This window comes from Petaurus breviceps, unplaced genomic scaffold, assembly GCF_028583685.1.
Source record: "Petaurus breviceps papuanus isolate PSGF00001 unplaced genomic scaffold, PetGlider_PUasm1.0 224, whole genome shotgun sequence".
In the NCBI taxonomy this organism is placed as follows: domain Eukaryota; kingdom Metazoa; phylum Chordata; class Mammalia; order Diprotodontia; family Petauridae; genus Petaurus; species Petaurus breviceps.
Genome location: NW_027185887.1, coordinates 7,479,803 through 7,504,286, shown reverse-complemented (window position 1 = coordinate 7,504,286; position 24,484 = coordinate 7,479,803). Strand labels below are relative to the sequence as shown.

Genomic DNA, 24,484 nt, shown 5'->3' with positions numbered 1-24,484 from the left:
GATCTGTCAGTGTAGAAGTTGCCAGATCCTGTGTTATCCTGATTGTGTTTCCACAATATTCAAATTGTTTCTTCCTGGCTTCTTGTAATATTCTCTCCTTAGTCTGGGAATTCCGGAAGCTGGCTATAATATCCCTAGGAGTTTTCTTTTGGGGATCTTTTTCAGGAGGTGATTGGTGTATTCTTTCAACCTCTATTTTGACCTCTGATTCTAAAACATCAAGGCAGTTTTCTTTGAGAACTTCCTGGAGGATGATTTCTAGGTTCTTACTTTGATCATGGCTTTCAGGCAGTCCAATAATTTTAAATTCTCTCTCCTGGATCTATTTTCCAGGTCAATGGTTTTTCCCATGAGATATTTCACCTTGACTTCTATTCTTTCATTTGTTTGGATCTGTTTAACAGCATCTTGATTTCTTCTAAAGTCATTAGCTTCCATTTGCTCCAGTCTAATTCTGAAGCCATGATTCTTCTCATTGAGCTTTTGAGATTCTTTTTACATCTGGCAAATTTGACTTTTTAAGGCATTCTTCTCCTCATTGCCTTTTTGAGCCTCTTTTGCCATTTGAGTCAGTTTGTTTTTTAAAGTGTTATTTTCATCAGTCAGGTTGTTGACCCTCATTTCATAATTTTCTTGCATTGTTCTCATTTCTCTTCTCAATTTTTCCTCCACTTCTCTTATCTGCTTCTTAAGGTCCTGTATGGCCTGTAACCAGCTTGTATTTTCCTTTGAAGCTTTTGGTGCAGGAGTTCTGACTTCACTGTTTTCCTCCTGTTCCATGCTTTGCTCCTTTTTGTCCCCAAAAGAGGAGTGTAATGTTGGAATCTTCTGTCTGCTTTGTTTCCTTTGCCTGCTCATTTTGCCACTCAATTACTTGAATTTTGGGCTTTTTTTGCCATAGGACTCTGCCAGCAGACAGGGGAGCTTTCATCCCAAACGCTGGGCTTTTCTCAGCTGCTGGAGGTATTAGATGGGTGCCCTCTCTGAGGTCTCCACATGGCTCTGGCAAGCTGGACACAAACTCCAGGACCTCCACCCTAGACTGCAATCCATATCCAAGCAGGTTAAAGCAAGAGCAATTACCCCTCAGACTGGTGCTTGTTCCCCCTACACTCTGCATGCCAGGAGCTGAAGCTGCCAAGTGGCACCGGATGGCTGTGCCGGAGTCTCAGTGACTTTTCGCCCCGGTGGTAAAAGCCACACACTCCCACTTACTGGTCCCAAATTCCAGGCTGCACTGACCTCTCACTTTGTCCTTCGCATCTGTGTGTTGATAAATCTGGAAATAGCCACAGCTGCTGCTGATCTGGAGTCCCTCTGGCCATGGCTGGCCAGGCCAGCCCTGGGGCTAAAGCCTCAGAGTAGGGCTGGGCTCGGCTCCCAGAGAGCTGTGCTGGTGGATTCCTGAAGGCCTGCTGGGCTGTCCTCTGCGGGAGGTTAGCTTTTCTGTGTCATTTTGTGGGTTCTGCGGCTCCAAAGTTTGTTTAGAGTTACCTTTTTACATGGATTGGTGTATCAGCAAGCACCCCAGGGTGTCTGCCAACACAGGTTCTTAGATCTGCTTTGTTAAAGGAAAGCAACTCAAAATGGGTTAACAAGCTTACTTTAATCAGTCAAATATGTATCGTTTACCTAGTTCAGGGGAAAGAGGTCAGCACCCTGAACTTCAGAATATACAGATAGAATTATCAAGACAGAAACAAATCAAGTAGACAGATTTCCAAACTGTCCAACCATTACATCCATACCAAATCAACATCTGGGTTTTTCAAAGCTGAGGCGGGCCTCTCAACAACGGCTTCCCAGAATCCAGATCAAATCACAGAACACTTCTCAAAGTGAGCCCCAAAACAAAGCTACACATCAGGGCTTATATAGCCTTCTCCTGGCTCAGAGAATGTAACAACCTTATTGACTCACTGGCCAATCAAGAAGTATCTACTGAAAAACAAGCCTCCTACCCCAGGCTCCAGGTGCACTTTAGCCTAGGGGCAGGGAAAATCTTAAAAATTTACATTCCCATTACATTTGGGGAAGGTAAAAGCTGGAGCCCTGGAGAGGTTGTGCTTCTACTCCACCTTCTTGGCTCTACCCCCTTATTAAATTCTTAATTAGTAAAAAATCACTGTGATAAGTGCTGGGGATAAAAATAGAAAAGTAAATTAGTCCAGTCATCAAGGAGCATGCACTGTAATGGGGGAGACAGCATAGAGAGAAGGTTTCAACTGGAAGTAAGATAAAAAGGTCCATGGTCTTAGGGTATAGTAGCAAAACAAATGGTACTGATTCTTCTTTAACATTATTTCCACTGATAGAATCATAGCAATTTCTGATGTTAAACCATTTGACAGTGACAAGAATTTTGGTGATGAAAATTTTTTTGTTCATCTTCAGTAGTTGTGGTTGTAGGACCTGCAGCAGCAGCTGTAAGGCTGTACCACAGGGATTCTCTTCTGAAAGGGAAGGGCACCAAGCTAGAAACATTGCTACTTTTAAAGCTCTTGGGCTCAGGGCCAGCTACCATTAGGGTCTGAGGAGAGATGGTAGACAACCTGGCAAAGGCACATTCTATCGCCTTTCTCCCTCAGAGTTCTGTGCAGCTCCAGCTAGGCTGCCCTCTCCTACCCTGAACTACCACATTCTTTATAGGAGTTTCCCCCCTAAAGGAGAGCTACAAAAGGAAGGTTAGAAGACCCATAGGCTAGCCTGCACTCCTCTGCCTGTTGCTGGAAGCTGGTCAGCAGTTGTTTGAGAAAGAAAAGTCTTATTTCTGCATGATACATCTTATGGCCTTTGCTGCATTAGAAAACATTTTTTTCCCTTGCTGCTTCATTACTGTGATGCTGAGCTTCAATTTTCTTTTTTCTTCAATCTCTTGCAACCTAAGAATTTTATTAACAAACCTTATCCCACTGAAGGTCAAATTCTATTCCATTAACACAGAAAGACTATTATTTTGATGTAGTAAATACAATAAGAAAATTGAATGAGAGAGAGAGAGATAGCAGAAGTTCAGTTTCTTATATCCTCTTTCCTCTTCTTTGTATATTGAAATTTTCGTATTTGTTAAAGACCTATATTATTATTATTATTATTATATAGCTATTCTGCTTTTGGCAGAGAAAGGGCTCTAAGCATATATTACACATACATACATATACTATACATAATATACATTACATAGTGAAGATTAACTGAAACAAGTAATTTTTTTTTGTCTTGCAGGAATTTTTAAATGTTTATTTCTATATTTTACTGTGTCCAATCCTGGGCCTTAGCCCTATCAAAAATGATTAAATAGCATTCCCCCCACAAAGTATGCTGCATTTTAACTTTAAGACACAATTCAAGTAGTAAGATGGTTAAAGAAGAAAAAATCAAGAGTGAAAAAATTCTATTATCAAGCATGAAAGAAAATTTTATAGTTTGGAGGTTAAGAAGGCTAGCCAAAAAGAAAAAAGTTTTCCTTCATTTTAAGTTTCAATTTTATGAGAACCTTTTTATATTTCAGAATGATATGAGTAAACATGTTTAGGCCTTCATTATCTTCCACCATACTCTTGGAATAGCTCTCAAACTGGATTCCCTGCCTCAAATCTCTACTTACTATGAACCATGTTCCATGGGGCTGCCAAAACAATTTTCTTAAAGTAGAGTATGCCTCATCATGTCAACAAACTACAATAGCATCCTGTTGTTACTTTGAAGATCAAATATAAACTTAGTTTGACATGTAAACCTCACAATCTAGTCTTTTCCTATATTTCCAATCTAAGGAAGATTAATAAATATAGTAGAACAAAGTTAATATATATAAGTATTTTAAATGTACTTGATTATTAAATCACATTTTTCTAATTTTGAAAACTACTCACTTATAAAATATCTATTAGCGTAGAGCCTGAATTAAAATAAACATATAAAATTATTTTGTAAATAATAAAAGAGAAAAAATCAAATGTGCTAAGTACTGGTTTGTGATGAATCAGGGTCAATAAGAATGATTATTATTATTCAGTTGATATCAATATAATGTAACAATTATTTACTGGTGAAAAAGTTTAAACTGAGACCAACAAATAACACTGAATTTTATTTTGGGGGTTTACTTACAACCTAGTGGTTTTTTTGTATTACAAAACTACAAAAAAAAAACCCCTACATATGACATGTTCTTGTTTCTTCCATCTTCAAAGACAACATGGTTAAACTATGCTGTCTGATACTTATTTAACATTATATACCTAAAAGTACAGTTCTCAGGTTGTTCATTTTTATTACGTGCTAGTGTTGGATGATTGGCCCATCTCCTTTTCTGAAGATGTTTGATGGATAATATTTTTATGTCACTTCTTGAGCACAAATCATCTTTGGTAATATTACTCTGGCCTATTTACATGTCATGTCTCTCCATTACAGATGTCACCACCAATATTAAAAAGAATATTCCTTTTTGTTTATTTCAGGAAGCATCTTGAGATTTCAGATATTAAAGCACAATTTTCCCAAATACAATCCAGCAGCTTTCACTATTCCTCCACTTCTTGTCCCAACATTCTATTTTCAATGTACATCCAATGCATATATACTAATAGATTAACTTATGGGCTCTCTATCTACCTCCAATGGCAAGTCTGGTCAACAGGCACTCTCCATCTACATGGTGCATTTGTGGGGGTTTTTTGTTTGTTTGTTGGGTTGTTTTTTTATAGTGTGAATTGTTAGGCTGAGCGACTATGGCTCTCATTAAGGAGCCTTGATGGCATTTTATTTCTTAATGCAATGTGCACAATGTTATGTACAAACTTCAGCATCTTTAGTATGTCAGCATCAATATATATCTATCTTTCATTAAACTTCTGTACTGGATATCCACTATGACAATAGCACAACTTTGAGTTAGCCAGGTATATTTCACTCTCGACCCCTCACTCTTACCTCACATACTGAATTATTTGCCACATCATATCATTTTAATCCCCACAATACTGTGCTATGTATCAGAAACCTAGCTAAACTTCCCATCGTACTATCTCTCATACATAAGCATTCCATCTTCCACCTCCATATCTTTGTGCTGGCTGCCCTCAATCAATGCTGTGCCTCCTCCACCCCAAAGGCCCCTTCCCTTCACCTCTATTTCTTAGAATCTCTCCTTCGAAGTTCTTATTTCTACAGCAAGCCTTTGCTCCCCAGAAGCTACTGACTTTCTGCTTCCAAACGACTAACTCTATTTTGTACACACCCATAAAATATATTGCTGTCTCCCACAGTTAGATAATGAACTCATCAAAGACTTTCACCTTTGTATTTGTATCCCCAGTACCTAGCATGAAACCTATCATATGATAGGTGCTTTATAGATGTTTATCAACTGCCTGATTAATCTCCCTCTTTTATGCTTCCTCACTTGATAATTATAAGAGGATCACTGAACAAAATTAACTCTGTTAACTGTCTGTCAAGGAATCTTATATTATTAATTTAACATACCCATGGAAGGCACCCTACTGAAGGATAACATAAAAAGATGCTTTTAGGTCTATTAAATCAAATGCTTTTAAAAATAAACCACAAACTTTTAACATCTTATATTCTTTATACCTTGAAGTCAATTAAGTAGCTATAAAGATGTGGTCCACTGGAGGAGGCCATGAGCACAATGCTTTACACACAGTAGGTGCTACCTAAAATGCCTCCTCCCTTCTACACTGAAGAAAATTAATGACTAAAACGTGCCTTTACAAGAATGCGAAATTAGGCATATTGATAAAACAATATTCATAATCTTTTTTGACACCTTATATAATTAATAATACATCTGAATTTTTAACAATTGGTCACGATCTTCCCCAGTCCTTCATGTAATCAACATTGTACTGAACTAACCTAATGTAACCCAAGATTATTTAGTTAACAAATTTTTTTTCTCCTTTATTTACAAAGTGATTTTATATATGCTTTTCTTACTGTACTAACAGATCCAGATCAATGAGTATAATATCAGTGCTTATAAATTTTGTAAAATTCGTAGCTTTATAGAAAAAACTAATATGATGATATTAACAAGTACAATGAAGTTACATCATATGCACATTTAGCTTAGTAAATTAAACTACACAGACTCAACAACAATAAAAATGGAAGCAGGATAAAAATTTATAAGGTGCCAGTAATTTGGCTCCCAATTCTACTCAATAAGTGCCAGATGAGGGTATATGATCTGTTGTGTACGCAGTTCTCCATTGTCTCCTAAAGTGTGAGCATCTTGCCTTCTTAGTGTGATTCTCGAATTCATCATATCCAAAAGACAGTCTATTTGTTCTGCTTAGGCTGGTAGAACAAATCTGAGGGTCTATATAACTTAGACTTTCTAGAATTCAGGATCAGTTAGAGGACTCCTACTGAGCTCCCCTTTAATTTCCTTGTGTCCTTGCATGCCTTACAGTGAAACAGAATAAACATTTACATGCTGACATGACTACCTTCTAATAAAATCCCGTATGTGGAAAACTTTCAATAGCATTTTCCCACTAATCAATAATTTTATTGCCAGATAATTATCTGTTTTGAATTTTGCTATTTGAACAAGAAGTCCTTGTTCCTTCTCTCTAGCTCAATAGCAGAGCTAAATGTTATGAAAAATAAAATTTATATTAGTCTCCATAGCAACTATCTCATTTCTGTTTGATGATACCAACTGCATTCTCTTAAAGAGACCCTAAACCTTTTAAATCCTCTAAGTACTCACTCTGAAATCATAAAAGTCTGGGTTTTAATTCCATGGTGGAACAGCTAGGGAGTGCAGGGGATAGAGCACTGAGCCTAGAATAAATATATTAAGCCTCAGACACTATGTGACCTCTGACAAATCATTTAATCTCTGTCAGCTTCAGTTTCCTCAAGTGTAAACTGAGAAAATAATAGCACCTACTTCCCAGGGTGGCAGATTAGATCAAATGAGATTGCACTTGTAAAGCACTTAGCATAATGCCTGGCACACAGTAGGCATTATACAAATGCTGGCTACTACTGCCACTCCTCCTACTCCTACCACACCACCATGGACACCACCTCTGACACTTACTACTTGTGTTGTGTGACCTTAGGCAGGGGACATGACATCCTTGAACCTCAGTTTCTTCACCATCACCACCATTACCACCACCACTACCTCTGATACTTACTGCTTGTATTGCGTGACCTTGGGCAACTCACTTGACATCTTTGGGCCTCAGTTTCCCTACCTGTAAAAACTGAGAGTGGTGGACTAGATATCCTCTTAGCTTCTTCTGGGTTTTGAGCAAAGGTACTATGAACTGAAAGCATGTGATAGTGAAGACATAATATATCCCACTCTGGACTGTTATTTCCCTTTAAAAAGTGTTATTTTACGGGACAGCTAGGTGGCACAGTGAATAGAGCACTGGCCCTGGAGTCAGGAGGATCTGAGTTCAAATCCAGCCTCAGACACCTGACACACTTACTAGCCGTGTGACTTTGGGCAAGTCACTTAACCCCAATTGCCTTCCAAAAAAAAGTATTATTTTACTTTAAATTTTAAGAGTAGACACATAGTTGCTAATGTACATACTACCATTTTTTTTTCACATACTACCATTTTTTTTTAAGTTATAAAGAGGTTACTGTGTAACAAAGATAAGAAAGATTTTATTCTTGATGGGTTTTTTAATAGAAAACTTGAAATGTTGGCTTTGATTATATTTTTAAAATTCCATTAGGAATATTCCTTGTGGATAAACTGCACCTGTGGGGGAAATCCCTGACAAATGATATCTTATTATGGCTGTAAAACTCAGAAATGTGCATCATATATTTTTAATGTTCTGCAAAAGGTAATTATCAGTTGTCAATGCTAATTACATGGAGAAAATGAAAGCTACTTAATTTTATGTTAAATTTATCATGCACATGTTTTATTGAATGTAGTTGTTGAAAAGATGAACTTAGCGTGATTACTATAGTGTGACTATAAAGGAATGGAGTTAATGAATTACAGGCTTCAACAGGTACTTTCATGTATCTGAAGATTAAGACAGGTCATCACGAAAAGAGGTTCATGAAAATTTTCTAAAGAAAAATAATCTGAAAATTAAGAGGAATCTTGGTTTTTGGATTGTTTTATTTTTTAAACACATGCTTTGATCCTATTTGAAGGCTTTGAAGAAGTCTTTGAAATGAGGATGCTCACTTAAGAGCAGACTTAAACGGCATTATTTCAGATCATGTCTCTAACTGTTTCAGAACTGTCCTATCAACCCTTCTAGGAAATATAATTTAGCCTTTTCATTTTACAGATGAGAAGAGAGGAGCCCAAAGAGTTTAAATGACTTGCCCAGGATCACGCTGAGAACAGAGAAAAAATCTGAACTCAGATACTGTAACTCACTTTTTTCACTGTACCTATACTGGGCAGGTAGGACTTTGTACTCTTGGATTATTTTAGGGTGAAACTTCATGAATTAAAGTATTATTAGGAAAAAAAATTACTCAAATTATTGACTTATAATATGTATTCATTACAGGCTTAGAAGATGAGTGACATGGTTCAAAAAGAAAAATAAGTAAATTTTTTAAAAATTCTATCAAGTAGAAGCATTATAATTTTTAGTTGAAAAATATCCACTATTGGGGTGGCTAGATGGCGCAGTGAATAGAGCACTGGCCCTGGAGTCAGGAGGACCTGAGTTAAAATCCAGCCTCAGACACTTAACACAAAAACTAGCCTTGTGACCTTGGGCAAGTCACTTAACCCCAATTGCCCTACCTTCCCCCCTCCAAAAAAAGGAAAAAAAAAGAAAAATTTCCATTGTCATTATCAATAAATGTTCATTGTAAAGGACAATAATATGACAATATTTAACTATCAAATACTTTAATATACAGTTCAGCATATAAATGCAATCTTGTAAATAATAAGCCCTTATTTCTATTCAGAATTTTATAGACATAAAAAATAATTAAAGTTATAATTTAGCAAAGAACTTACAAGACAAATATAAAGATTTTTTCAACCGAAAACACCTGCTTTCCAAACTCAAAATCACATGCATATTTAAATGGAATTTAAAGACTCAATTTAAATTTCTTTTTCGTTTAGATATTTTCAACAATACTATGATATAACAATATATCCCAGATGTTATAATTAGAAATGTTTTTTTCAACATTTAACATTTTGCCTCTTTACTGCTGCCTGAAATTATAAGTTTATTTATGTTCACATTTCAGATGAAAGAGAACAACTTTTAATTGTTAGCAGCTGTAATATCAAAGTGTGCTGATTATACAAGCGAAGGCGGTATGTGTATTGTCATAATCCTAAAAACCATACTGTGGCTTGTCTATATGCTACTGAATTACTTTATTGTAAGTTTGCTTTTCGATTAATCCTTTCTCGATGAGGCCCTAAAACACTGTGATTTGTTAATATTAATAACAGTTATTCTAAAAATGCTCAAAAAATTTTTTAATCCAAGTGGATTGATTTTAATACTATATTTTAACATGTAGTCCTGTTATAAAACATATACTCAAATTTTTAAACAAGTATTTAAATCCAAAAATATTATACCATTTTAGAAAGCAACCATTAAGAAAAACCTCAGGGTGATATGAATATATATAATGCACAATAACTGTGGGTTCTTCTGTTATCTTAAATATAACTTTTCATGAAAAGCATACATATATTAAAAATTGAATTGTTTTTCAAGACAAGGAATGTACTCTCTAAAACTATGTTAATTTTCCTCCACAATAAGTATGCACTGTAACTGCGCTGATTCTATTTTGTTCTATTATTTTAAAACGCCTTTACAAAGATTCAGATAATAAGAGGCCACTCTAATTCACATAATGGCATATATCACTTGTCTCTTTGTCAATGAGACGTTTGAAAGCATCTTTTTATTAGAAACACAAATCAATATACCCAAGGGATTGCAATAACTGCTTCAGGCAATTTGTATTATCATTTCATCCTTGATGTTCCTGCTCTGAGCAACTTATTATTATGAATGGCGTGAAAATGGCAACCTGTCACAATTGATTTTTCCTAACCTCCTATAAGAATTTTTCCCCTTCTTAAAAGTAATCAAGTATCATTCTACTAAATATGTCTTAGGCTATGCCATAAGAAGCAGTCCATAATTCCTGTTGCAACTCTTATAATTTAAACTTTCTCAAAATTCTTTTGTAAAGGCAATTACATAAGAATAAAACTTTCTATTTGCATAAAATTTAAAAAGAAAATCTCTCTTAGCTCTAAGCAAATAATTTTCACATCTTTAAATATGTACTGAGTGTTAAAATGTTTAAACATCGATTCAAGTATGTTTTGTGAAGCAGCTGTGAGCAAGAAGACTGTTCGTAGACAGAGGTGAAATTCAGGCATTTATCTTTTCCTTTGAATTTATATTCCATCTAATTAGAAAAATCAAAGAAATGTATTTTTAGTTTCCATATCTAAACAAAGATTTATATACAAATACAGTATCAATGAAAACTGACAACTAGGAATATCAGATGACACTTTCAATCAGTTCATAAAAGAATTTCAAAGACTTCAAGAGGATTATCAATATTGAAGTTAGAAATGTACAAATTTGTTAAAATTGTAGGACCTTGACCAACTGAATGGATAAAGCTCCAACTGTTTACAAATAATACAGTTTCTCTAAAAACAAAACTAAATTACTACCATTTCTGGTAGCTGTTATGTTTTCATCTTTCCAGAAACATAGAAAATGCCTTAGCTCAAAGTGATAGTATGCCATATTTTGAGAAGAGATTATTACAAGAAATTTAACTTAAAGAAAGTTGGGAGAAACTGAATATTGGAGAAATGAAGTATCACTGAAATTTCCAAGGTAGGAAAAAGCAGATGGAATAACTAGGAGTTAGAAGGGGGCAAACTGGTAGCAACAAAGATTGGGATTTAGGCTTATCCATTATCCTATAAATCTTTACTCATATAAAGTTATGAAAAATCTGTAAAGTGCATTTTCTGCAAGGCAGATAAAAGAAAGGCATAAAAAGTTCCTGACCTCAAGAAATTCACATTCCAATGGGCAAACAACATGCATATGACTATGCCAAATGAGATATACACAGTGCAAAGTGGAGGGAATTTCATATGGAAAGCAGTAGCACTGGGTTTGATCAAGATGTTGAACTTTAGCCAAGACTTGAAAGGACTATGCACATCTGAAGTGACTAACAGTGTGCTAAAATCTCCTGGGGGGTACAAAAGTAAAACAATATTTTCTACTAATTTTGTAAGAGTACACTGAGTGTTCAGAAATTTCAATCAGAATTTGGAAGATGCAAGTTTTATCCCTAGCTTCACCACTGTGTGCAGGTTATCTAGTCTCCCTAGTCCTGACCTAGCTAACCTCTTCCATCATTAAAATATATGTATCTGTTCTGTGTCCTCCTCCCTCAGGGCCATTCTGTTAGCTGACAGCTATCTAATCTCATCATCTATAACATGTTAACATGTTCATTAACTCTCAGGTAACATGTAAAATGCAACAAGGACCTTCTGACTGCAAAGGTAGGATTTCAGACTGGCTGAAAAGATTTTGTGGCACTCAAGCCTTATCACATGCTTCACAATCAAAATATGCAGAGTACTGTGATATTGAGGTTATAATGTAATGTTAACCATATTCATAGTACACATGAGTTACATACTTTCTAGATTAATAAGTTTCACTTCATTGGGATCACTGTTTACTTTTTATACAGAAGGATTCTCTCCTTCTCCACCTTTGATTATTTCAATTTTACTTTGTAGTCAAGTTATACATTAAGTATGGTAACCCACCTGGTATTTGAACTATGCAAAGTGGCTGATTCAAGTACGTTTTATAAAATTTTTTCCAAACTTTTACTGTCCAATGATTTGTTAGCCTTCTTAGTTGTAGCAAAACACTTATTATACTCTCTTTAGGAAAATTTCCTGAGCAAATAGGACTCCTGGATTTCTTTCCTGTCTTGTAAATGACAGTTCAGAATTTAACCTTTTATAAGCATATTTTTCCTTTATTTTTTTCCAGTATGAAACTTGTTCATATGAAATTCATCTATCACTTTTTTGACCATTCATATCATCTAAGTAAGTGATCTTACAGTAACATATCATTCTAGACAGGTGTTTTAACCATGTAGAAAAGCTTACTTTTATCTGCAAACACTGGTATTTCACTGTGAAATCTCTTCTGATGATTACATATGAATATTTTAAATGCAAAAAAAAAGTCTTTGCTGAGCATCGATTGCTGGTGACCCAACTCTTAAAAATGCTTCATAAAAAGTTATTCTATGACTCATTTGTTTATATTTTTCTGAATGGGGGAGGAGTGATGGGGACCAACCAATTTCTTAACCTTTTAGGATGTAAAAACCAAAGTTATGAGAAGTATAGAAAAGAAACAAACAAAAATTACATAATGCTTAGTAGGGAGCACTCTGCTTAATGAATGTTACCCCATCTAATTAAGAAAATAAACTAAACACAATAATCTGCTTAAAATAGCTTTAAAATTATTTATCTTATAGAATTTCATGTCCCTATATTGCAATCATTAATCATGAGCCTCATTGGAATGGGTGGAAAGAAGTAGTACTACAGAAGAGGGAATAAAATGATAAAGCTGGAGACAAACTGTCAGACAATTGCAAGGAGGAGGATAAATAAAGGAAGAATAAGGATGATGGAACAAAGAGAGTAATATTATAGAATAAAAGGAACATATGGCGAAGTACATTAGGAGATAGTTTAAAAGTTATCGTTTCCCCTTAAAATATTATCATAAACAATTTTATATTCAACCCAGTCCAGTCACTTTAAAAACTCTTTTTTTAAATGCAAAGAATGAGAATCAAAGCTTAAGTTAAATGTCTGCTGTTATCTAGAAAATCTGTTTTATCTGCAAAAAGAAAAATTCCTTCACTTTTGCTTTGTAATATAGCTGTAATATAATTATACTATGTACACATGATTCTATCACTACCAACAATTAACTTTTTAAGATATTAATTTTTAATAAAGTGGCTATGCAAAAGAACTAAAAAAAAATAAAAACCAAAAGCTTTTTGTTTATAATTGATTGTATTTTCTGTAGCATTTACATATAAATAAAAGTAACAAAAAGTCCTTCCTTGACATTAGTAGATATATATAATAAATAGATATAAAGACTTATAGTTTCCCATCAAGTGCAGAAGATTTATGCATGCAAATTCCATTAGAGGTAATTGGAGTTAACCACATAATTCTCTTGTGTATTGGTGTGAGAAGAGTATCTTGGTTTATGCTCTGAAGGAAAGGCAGTTAATAGAAATCTTGAGCGGTGGCATAATAGTATTACAAATAGAGGTACTACATTTAAAGGTTTGTTGGCATTTTCCTGACTTTTGAACAATCAACTTAGTTCAGATTACATTTGAATGAAGCAATAGAGAAACAAAAAAAATATTTTTAAAGTTATTTCTAACAGAATGTTTTCATAACACTATGATACTCAATTCTAAAGACTTTCTTTAAAGTTATGGAAACAAAAAATTTACTCTGTAAAATCATATTTTCAATGTCAGGCTAAAATCCACCAGATCATGTAATAAATTAGTATTAAGTTTCATAAACAACTCTTTAATACTGACACATAACACTTTCAAGCTGGCTTAAATATAATCTTAATATAATCTTAGAATTTCTCTAAAAAGGTTCACCATTTAAATTAATGTACACTCAACAATGAATACAAATAATGCTGACATAGACTACAGAATTGATCTTTAATGTCTACCATTTTTCTAAAAATTTAAAGACTGAAAATACTGCTATTAATAAAAATATCATAAATAATTGAAACATTCTTAAAATTAATATGATACATTTATGTGAAAACTATGAATAGTGAATGCTAAAAATGAAGTGTGAAAAATGAGCTACTATATCCCAACCCTGATAAATGAATTCAGAGGCCAACAATTATCTACATAATCCTAGGTATATTTTGTATGCTGTTTAAATTAGGATCTTTTTTAAAGTGAAGGGTAATAAATGTATACTGATAAATAAATCAATTTAAGTTGCCAAAATTAATTAGAAATTCATTTCAATGGACAAAGAATTATGGCACTATCACTATGACAAATCATCTAGTAAATTGATATTGCCATTGTTTGTTTAAATGTTTTTTATGTGGTAAACTAAAAATGCACAAACTTTCCTGAACTATATATACTTGAAGATCATTGAAAAAAAATAAAATTAAAGCAGTCACTTTTTTTTTTTATCTAGCCTACCTTGTTTTTTGGATTGGATGTGTTCATTACACTTCGAGTTTCTTTTCCAGTGTAAATAACAACACCTATTACAGTTCCTATAAAAATATAAAGACAATCTTTTAAACAAAACTGTTCATTAACTGAGAAACAAACAAAAATTCAAATTAAAATCTAGTATAGAATTATTTTGCCTACAAGAATACTGATTATGTAGTCTATACATTAACTTGATATTACACAGCAACTCCCTAGTTAAAAGTATTTTTGAACTTCAAATACATATATATGTATTGGGCCTATGAGGGAAAAATAGGGATCCAAACAGTATTTTAGCAGAAAAATGAGAGAATATTTAATATTCAAGTGATTACCCTGGTAATATACTAAATATGCTTTTTTTGTTTACATGTAAATTATAAAATAGAATCAAATGGCTAAATCTTTTCATCACCATCACAAAGTGGTAATAGCCTTTCATTAGCATCCATGAAAGGTGATAATACCCTTTCACTGACATCAGTAAAGGTAATAGTACCCTTGCCTTCTGTCATTTAAAAAAAAATGCTAAATAATTAACTCTCCAAAATATTAACATCTGAACTTAAAAACTTTAAAAACCAAAATGTTAGAAAAGTTACATTAAAGTTTATTTTTTAAAAGCAGGTTTCCACTTAATACATAAAAATATGAAGATGATAAATGACTAAATACAGTTTGCAGAATCTTATATTTTTTGGTATATATTTATGTTTAAAATAGTATAGCACAGAATTTAAAACAGTCTACTGTTTTCTGTTAACTTCTTTAGCACTGTTAGTCATAGTGTACTTTGAAAGCTGTTCATTTTCACTGAATACAAAATAAAATAGATACATATAATTTTAGATGGAAAACAACTGTACACTATTCTAAGGAGGGTCAGTGGATTAAGAAGGCTTATGATGCTATTGCATGACTCTTATAATTTACATCTGACATCAGTCTACAGAATGGTGCTACTTTAAATAAATGAACATCATTTTTCATCAACTTAATTAACATGCAAAAAACCTTGGAATATGGGTTTAGGAAATAATATTTCTTAAGAAGAGTATTCTCAACAAGATTAACTATAATGCTTATAATGACAGCCGTAATAGATAATGTAAATAGATGTGGTCAATATTCATTTTGTCCTAAAATTAAAAGTATAGGACAAAAAGAAACAAAGATAGAAAAAATTATACTATGATATATTCAGATGACAATTAATTGATATTAATTACTGTTATTGGAATGTAATCATACACACAGTAAAAGGGATCACATTAAGTGATGCTAAGTTAGAAATATTTGTGCTTTCTATCTATGTAATCAATACTGTTTAAATAACAATTATATGTATTTCCCACGTGAAATAATTGACCTAGATATTAAAATAAATGCTACATTGGAAATACTTGAAAATTTAAAATATACATATTCTAACAGTGTATATATGTATATATATCTTAACAGTTCTAATTATTAACATTTCATGCAGAATTCAGACAATAAATACCTTAACTTTAAATTAAATATAGAATCTGATCAATATATCTTGTCTATTTCACCCATTTCTTGTCTATTTCATTCAAAACACCAATGCATCATTAATATTAGGGAACATGATGTCAGAACATGGCCATTTATGGCCTTTACTATATAATAGCTATTCTCAGAATCATTAAGTTTAGATAAATAATCATGCTAGATACTAATGTCCAAAAGGTGAGGAAAAAGACCTATCCGTAAGCAACATATAAATGATAATCAAGGATTAGTATTAGAATTCAAATATTCTCTTAAAATGCAGTTTAGACAAATAAAATGATCAGTATTCGAATGATAATAATATATCATGTAATAATAATAAATAATAATTCTATTATTTATAATAATCATCTACCCACATAGGTACAGTACTATTTTTCCAGTCAAGTTAAATAAACTAAATCTTAAACGTGAGGGGAAAATAGAAAAGTAATTAAAAGAAATCTCTGCAAATAAATGATATAAAATATACAAATTTTAAAATCAACAACACAAATCCTAGTTTTATGGCAATTAAAACCTTACAATGTGTTTTTCTCACAAGAACTTTCAGAAAATATCTAGGTGTCTATTGCCATTCTCTTTTACAAATAAAGACACTGAAAGGTTTAAGTGATTTGCCCATATTCACATATCTAGCAAGTAACAGAGCTAGTAAACCTAGACCTCAAGACTACAAGGACACTGTTCTTTTCATTTCACCAGGTTTCCTCTCAATTATCTTTGAGTATTTAAAACAGCAGCACCCCCCCCCCAAAAAAAACAGTATAACTACCTCTCCCAAAACAAAAATATGAAAATATAAATTCAGGTTAAAATGCAAAAAAAGATTTTAAAATAAAGGAAAATATTTTCAAAATTAAGAATCTTCTGTTTTAACAGGGTACTTTAAAATTGATTCTCCGTTTAATTAAACTATTTTCTTTGTCTTGAAAGAATTTTTTCCTAAATAAAAATGAATTTAAATAGGTTTCAAAATAATTTCTAAGAATAAAAATCACATGATTGATAGTTAAAAAATAGAACAAAAACATTCATTTTTACAAAATATTTACAAAATCACCTCCTATACTCTTATAAAGTCTAATATGAAAGGTTATAAGATATTTGTTTGTAATATTTAATTATTCTTAAAAATTTCTTTCCCTTAATTTATAATTTTGTATGTGCTTCTGTATGTGCACACACGCACATGCGCATGCACACACACACACACACACACACACCCCAAAATGCTGATAAACCAGCTTCTGAATCTGAATGGTTAATTAAAAAAAAGTCCTTGATAGTTTTTGTTTTTTTGATTCATCTATCCATATTGCCTTATCTCCAATAACTCTCCATTATAAACAAAGAAAGTTTAGCTAAGCAAAACTAAGAAAACTACCAAATCCAATCTTAAAGAATACTCTGAAACCAGTCTCCAATGTCCTTGATGAGAGGAAAAAAATTTCATCTTAATCTCCAATGTCTTTAATGAGAGGAAAAAAATTTCATCTTAATGAGGAACAAGATATATCATTTCATTACATCTCAATTCAATTCCTTTTTAATGTTTTTGTTTATATTACTGTAGTGTTTATATATATATATGTAACATATATACATATATATTGTTTATGTGTGTATACACACACATATCCCAATTCTGCATTATATGGTTTTTTATCAGTTCATTCTAGAGTTCCCATGTTTCTCTGAATTCTGATTACGCATCTTTGTAGTTACTTGTGATCCAATAACATTTTACTACATTCACATAATCATAATTTCTTCAGTCATTTCCCAATAAATGGAGATAAGTGAAAATTAGCAAAAAAGAAATGTCTTACTAGGCAAGGTTAATCTTAAATATGACCAAAACTATTTATAAAGTGTAGCAACTCAGATGTACAGTTTTCACTTAGGATATAGCCAGTTAATGAAAATTCATTAATATAACAAATTCAAAATTCAATTTTCTATTGAAGTATAATTTCACAACAGCGGGGAAAACATCAAACAATATTTATTAAGGTTATCAGTCAAATTTCTGCATTTCTTCCTTCCTTATTTTTATAACTTTATATAAAATACTTTCAAATTCTACAGTACCATTCCTATTTTGACACAGTGACTGATTTCAGCACTACAGTCTGATAATTTCTCTTCCAGTGAAGACTGCAACCTCTCCATGGCTTTTTATCATATCAATACATTCCGAGGCATTTCCTTCCATAAATTCTGCACACAAAGGTCTCATCGAATATGATGGACTCCTCCTTCCTCAGTGGTATCAATGCAACAATTTGACCTACTCATATATAATTTTTTTTCTAGCTTTTTGGAGGACAATTGGGGTTAAGTGACTTGCCCAAAGTCACATGGCTAGTAAGTGTGACAAGTATCTGAGGCCGGATTTGAACTCAGGTCCTTCTGACTCCAGGGTCAGTGCTCAATTCACTCTATTCACAGAGCTGCCTAGCCAACCCCTCTCATTCTTAATTAAATTAAATGAGAGGATATTTGTTAAGTGCTTACTTAGTACAGTGTCTGGCACATAATAGGTGATAAATAAATTCTTACTCCTCCTTTCCCTTCCCCATTCTAGATATACAATAAATCTACCCTTTTTTTTCTCAAGGATTAATCTTAATGTGTGCTAAATTTTGCACAGAAATCCATTACTTGTACTATTCTGCAGCCTAATTACATATACTATACCTTTTCCCCTCTGGTTTAATTGAAATTTTGATTCTCCTAAGACTGCATGCATCATGACTTACAGTCAAATAGCAACACCAAAAGGCTATGTGTAAAAAAAGATATGCTTATGCAATTATAGCTTGAAATAATTTTGAAAGCTCTACTTTACATTTATCTCTTTGAACTCTCCAATTCTGTATGCTTTCAGGGCGTGATCAAACTACTACAATGTCATTAGTGAATAGGAGCATTTATGAAACCTTGATATCAGTATGGAATCTTCTTGTTTGGCTCTGTGCAGAACATTTTTCATGATGTTTCTATCACATTAGGTAAGAAGTGTCTCCCTATTTTATACCTAAATTTGATCATTTAAAATGTATTTTTGTAGTACTTATAAGATGCTTCAAATTAAATCATAATGTTTTGATAGTCAATCATTTCTAAGCAAAGATAGAAGAACTGAAAATGACAGGAAATATTTTGGAAAATCAGGATCAAAGAGAGGATTCTGGGAAGATGGCCAAGTAGGTCAGAAAATTCCAAGCTCTCAAGATCTTCCCCCACAAAAGAGTTAAAATAGCACCTTAGGGTGAACAAAGTGTGGCTGGAGATAAATAAAAAGAGGTGCATAACCAGGGTCCTCCTGGGACAATTTGAGAAGATCTGAAGAAAAATCCCAGGAAGAGGTTTGGTCCCTGTGAAGAGTAAACACCTCCAGGCTAGTTTCCCTTTTTAACAGCAAGCAGCAAACCTCTCAAACAACAAGCTGTTGGTTTGAGAGGCTGCCTCTGCCCCATCCACTGGAACTTTTACACCTGGGATAGTTAGTGAAGGTAAGTGTTTGAGCCCAGGAAGATCTAGCAAACCTCTGCTGACCAGGAACGCCAGACCCTGTGAAGAGCAGCTCGGGTGAGAAGGAACCAGTCCACACCCAGTAAGTGCAGAATCAGTGGGGCAGAAAACCCCTGGTTGTGGGCACTTACAGGAGGTTGGAGGTTTGGCTTTGGTTTCAGGCTAGAAGGAAGAACTGAAGATCTAGGGCAAGAGGTACCATTTCCCATACCCCAGGGCTACAGGTGACTACAAATAATTAAGCTATCACCACCAAAAAAAAAATGTATAAGCAAAGGAGAAAGAATCCAACCATAGAAACCCAATATGGCAATAGAGATGACGAGGATTCATCTTCAGAGGAGGATACTGAGGTAAGGAAAAAACGCCAAAGAGTAATGTCAAATGGACACCTGCCCAAAAAGAATTTACATAAGACCTTAAAAAAGACTTTAAAAATCAAATGACAAGAGATGGAAGAAAAACTAAAAAAAAAAGAAAATAAAAATAATCCAAGAAAAGCAAGTAGGGTATGAAAAGAAAGTCAACCAACTAGAAAAGGATATCCAGGATCTTAAGAAAATGACACCTTGAAAATTAGAACTCAGCAAAGTAAAGCCAGTGAAATTGTAAGAGATCAAAAAATGATTAAAAAATATGAGCAATGAAAAATATAAGAGAAAGTGAAACATAAGGAACACAACAGATTTGGAGAATAAAGAAAAGAAAATATAAAAATAATTGAACTGAAAGTTATGATCAAAAAAAGAATTTGGATACAACAATACAAGAAATAATTAAAGAAAACTCATAGGAATAACATAGTCAAATTCTGAAACCCCCAGCTCTAGGAAAAAATATTAAAACACATCAAGATTAAAACAATTTAAATATGATGTTGCCATGATTAGAATTACACAAGATTTAGCAGCAGAGACATTAAAGGACCGGAGGTCTTGGAACACAACATATCAAAGAACAAAAGAACTGGGGCTCTGGTCAAAAATATCACACCCTGCAAAGTTAACTATTATTTTTGACCAAAAAAAAAAATGGACATTTGATAAACTCTCAGATTTTCAAGACTTTGTTTAAAAAAAACCCTGAACTTAACAGACAATTCGACATAAAAGAACCAATATAAATATAAGGTACATAACAAAGAATGATTATAAGGAATCCATAAGGACAGACTGTTTACTTTTTATATATGTAAAATATAAAATTTGTGTCTAAGATTCTTATTAATAATTGCATAGTTCATAAGAAAGATTGGGGAAAACCAGAGTATGATATGAATTTAAAAAGTAAAACCAGGGGGTGGACAGGTAGCACAGTAAGAGCACCAGCCCCAGAGTCGGGATGACCTGGGATTGAATCTGGGCTCAGACTTAGCACCACACGCAGAAATAACTGGCTGTGTAACCTTGAGCAAGTTACTTAACCCCAATTGCTTAAAAAAAAAGTAAAACCATTTAGGATCAGCTAAAAAGAGTAATTATTTTACACAAATGACATGCAAGAGGAAGAATTTATACACAGGAATTAGATGGGGGAGGAGGGCTAGTAGTTTTGGTAACCTACTTTCATTGGGAATGGGCATAAGAGAGAACAATACATATATATTTAAAAGAGTACAGAAGTCTAATAAATTCAGAGAAATAAAACAGGAGCACAGGGAGGGGGGAGAGGACAAAGGAGGGAACTTTAGAGGGGATGATGAAGGAATAAGAAAATAGGGGTATAAAAGAGTGTTTAGATTTACAGGAAAGGGAGGATAGGGGAGGAATCCTTGGAGGAAGGTAGACAAGTCTTAGGAGGGTAAGGTAGTGGGTAAAAGTAAAGTAGAGGAGGAAGGAGGGATAGAAAACAAGAGATATGCATATACATAAAAACAAAGATCAGGAGTAATATAGGTTTGGAAAAGTATATATCTATATATGTATGTATATATGTATATGTGCATGTATCTGTTTGTAGCTATAGAGAAATATATCTAAACTTTATTGTATATATTTAAAGCTATAGAGAAACATAACTAAACTTTATTGTGATCTTCTGGGGGGGGTGTCAGGTGGAAGAAAAAAATGAAGAAAGTAAAAAAGTACACAGCAGAGAACAAAAGAAAACTCACAAGGAAGCAAAGAAAAGATAGACAATTCTCAACATGTTTCAAATATAATTCTCTTTTTATGTTGTCTTTATATGGAAATGTTTGTTTTAGCTAATATTTGATAATTTCTTAATTTAAAAAGAAAATTTATTTTTAAAAAATATAGGCTGGTGGTCCTAAAACCAACTTCTTGTAACTCCTATCTAGATAGCTCACAGAAGTAAATACATTAATAAATAAAGTGCTATCTCTACCAGGAAATAGTGAGTCATTTTTAAAAGTATCTTGTAAACATAAGTTTCTTTCTCTTACAATTTAAATAGTTGATCATCAGGTCTATAACATGTAATATACCTAGTCATATAAAAAGGAATCATACTCTAAGTTTAAGGTCTTTATCATAATTTTAAATGTTCATAACATGGAAGTTAATACTTTGTAAAATGCTAAAGTGAAAGAACACTTGGTAAGTACCTAGAACACTGCTTTAACTAGCAAATAGCTGTTCAATGAGATGACAAAAAGAAAACAAAAAAGTATTATAGAACTTTAGAGTTATATCTGGTCCAATTTATATCAGAAAGAGAATCTTCTCTATAACATATCTGATAAACAGAAATTTACCTTGATTGAAAATTTCCAGTGAAGGGGTACTCTACCAGCAGTGAAAATAGACATGGATCTCTGCAGCCACATATTAACTTGGAAAAACATAAATTAACATTATCTACATTTGACTATATATTTGTTTTGTTAAATGTTTCCCAATTATATTTTAATCTGGTTCCCATAGTACTGGGAGTTTAGAGGGCTGTAATTGTGCTACACTTCCTAAGGCAGGGATTTTTTTTTTTTTAAAGCAATCGGGGTTAAGTAACTTGCTCAAGGTTACATGGCCAGTTATTTCTGAGTGTGGTGCTGAGTATCTGAGCCCGGATTTGATCCAGGTCATCCCGACACTGGAGCCGGTGCTCTTACTCACTGAGCCACCTGGCTGCCACTAAGGCAGGGATTTCTACTGCTGGTACACTCTAACTGCGAATGAAATTTTTTTTTGTGACATCAAGTAGAAATTTGCCTTTTTGTAACTTCCCCATTGTTCCTGTTTTTGTCTTCTGGGTAAAGCTGAACAAGCCTAATCCCACTTCCATTCAATACTCCCTACAAGGCCCTAAAACCCAGTCATATACCCTCTCTGAGTCCTCTCTTCTCCAAGTTAAACATTCTTACTCTTTCAACCAATCATTAAATGGTGTAGATTTAAATTCCTTCAACATCTTAGGTGGCTTTATCTGGCCATTCTACAGGTTATCAATATCTTTCCTAAATGGTGGTGCCAAGAACTGGGCAGACTATTTTCGACAGGCTCTCTGCATGGCAGAGTGCAGAAAGACAAGGATTTTTTTATTCTTGGAAGCTACACATCTCTTAACTTATCGTTCCCATAACAGTAGATAAAAAGTTTAACTTGTGATCAGGAAGACCTAGGTTCAAGTCCTGGCTCTCACATACTTATTGGCTATGTGACCCTGGGTTGGTTGGTTGGTTGTTGTCCTTCAGAATAGAGGAGTACAAAAATGACATCACTATGGTAGAGTCAAGTTTCAATGTGTCTGACTATGGTTGACCAGAACAACATGAGCTCAGGAAATCTCTACCACAGGTCAGGCACAAATAGTGCATGTGAACATTTGGGATGCATTCTCTAAACCTGCACATCCTGCATTTCCTTTTGAGCTGTGTGATTCTGCTTTGCTCACAGAGCACATCATCTTCTCTGATGTGGGCACGCCATGCTGGGCAGTCCTGTATCAGAATCTCTCACATCACATAATCAATTCCAAAGTTCTTGAGAGAGAGACCCTGAGAGTGTCCTTGTATTGCTTCTTCTAACCATCATGTGAATGCTTGCCCTGTGTGAATTCTCCATAAAACAGTCTTATTGGCAAGCATACATTTTACATTCAAAAAACATGGTCAGTCCCTCAGAATTGAGCTCTATGAAGCAGAGTCTGAACGCTTGGCAGTTTCAAGCCAAGTGATCTTCAGAATTTTCCTAAGACAATTCAAATGGTAGTGATTCTGTTTCCTAGCATGGTGCTGGTAGACTGTCCAGGTTTCACAGATATACAACAACGAGGGCAGCACAATGGCTCTGTAGACCTTCAATTTGTTAGTCAGTCAAATACCTCTTCTCTCCCATACTTTCCGTCAGAGCCTCCCAACATGGATGGTGTGGTGGTGGTATAATGCTAATTTGAAGATCTCCTTTGCCCCTTAATAAGCCGAAGGGAATTTGAAGACTGTCCCTGCTTTGAAAATATATACTGCCCCCTAATTGGCACATGGAGTCTGTGGTAGGAGGAGATTGCTGAGGGGTGGAGCAGAGCCTACAGGAAGCTGGGAGTCATAGTTAGCTAGACTGAGAGGAGGAGAGCACATGTCCAAGGAAATCAGATAGACTTGTGATTAAAAGTTGGTGTTTGCCAGGCAGGCTTGTGTTGCTTTATGGGAAAGCTAAAGGATAGTGTGGTTCTCTGTGCTCTTGTGGCTTATTAACTTCTTTGCTATATGATGGAACTGGCTTACTGGTTTTAGAATTTGGTTTTCTGGTGTCTGAATAAATGTTTTGCTTCTGTATTCTATGTTTGGCAACTGAGCACCATGTAGGTATATTTATAGTGACCATGGGCGCTGTGAATGTTGCACTGGAACTACATTTGACAGCAAGATTGGGATCCCAAGGTATCAGACCTGTATTTGGAGGGAGATAGGATTTAGAAGAAGAAATGGCTATCCTAGGATGGGAGGATTTACTTTATGTCTCCCTAGCAAAGGAGTGGTCTAAAAGTACAGAGCTCAATGAAAACTGGGAACTGAGGTTACAGCAGGGAGATTTAGAAATATGTTTGCAAAGAATACCAATATAACCGGGGAAAGAGCTAGAGGTAGTGTGTAGGA

General features: G+C 33.9%; 1 protein-coding gene across 9 annotated transcripts in view; it reads right to left on the bottom strand.

Moving 5' to 3' along the window:
• Positions 1 to 24,484, bottom strand: part of ATP9B (ATPase phospholipid transporting 9B (putative)) — a 509,413-nt gene that overhangs the window by 218,637 nt on the left and 266,292 nt on the right. For 8 of the 9 annotated variants that reach the window (XM_069095002.1, XM_069095000.1, XM_069094996.1 and 5 more), the window contains one exon: positions 14,338 to 14,414. The exons of the other annotated variant lie outside the window; for it this stretch is intronic. In XM_069095002.1, the coding sequence (XP_068951103.1) occupies positions 14,338 to 14,414 (77 nt within the window). The remainder of the gene's footprint in view (positions 1 to 14,337; positions 14,415 to 24,484) is intronic. 9 annotated transcript variants of the gene reach the window in all.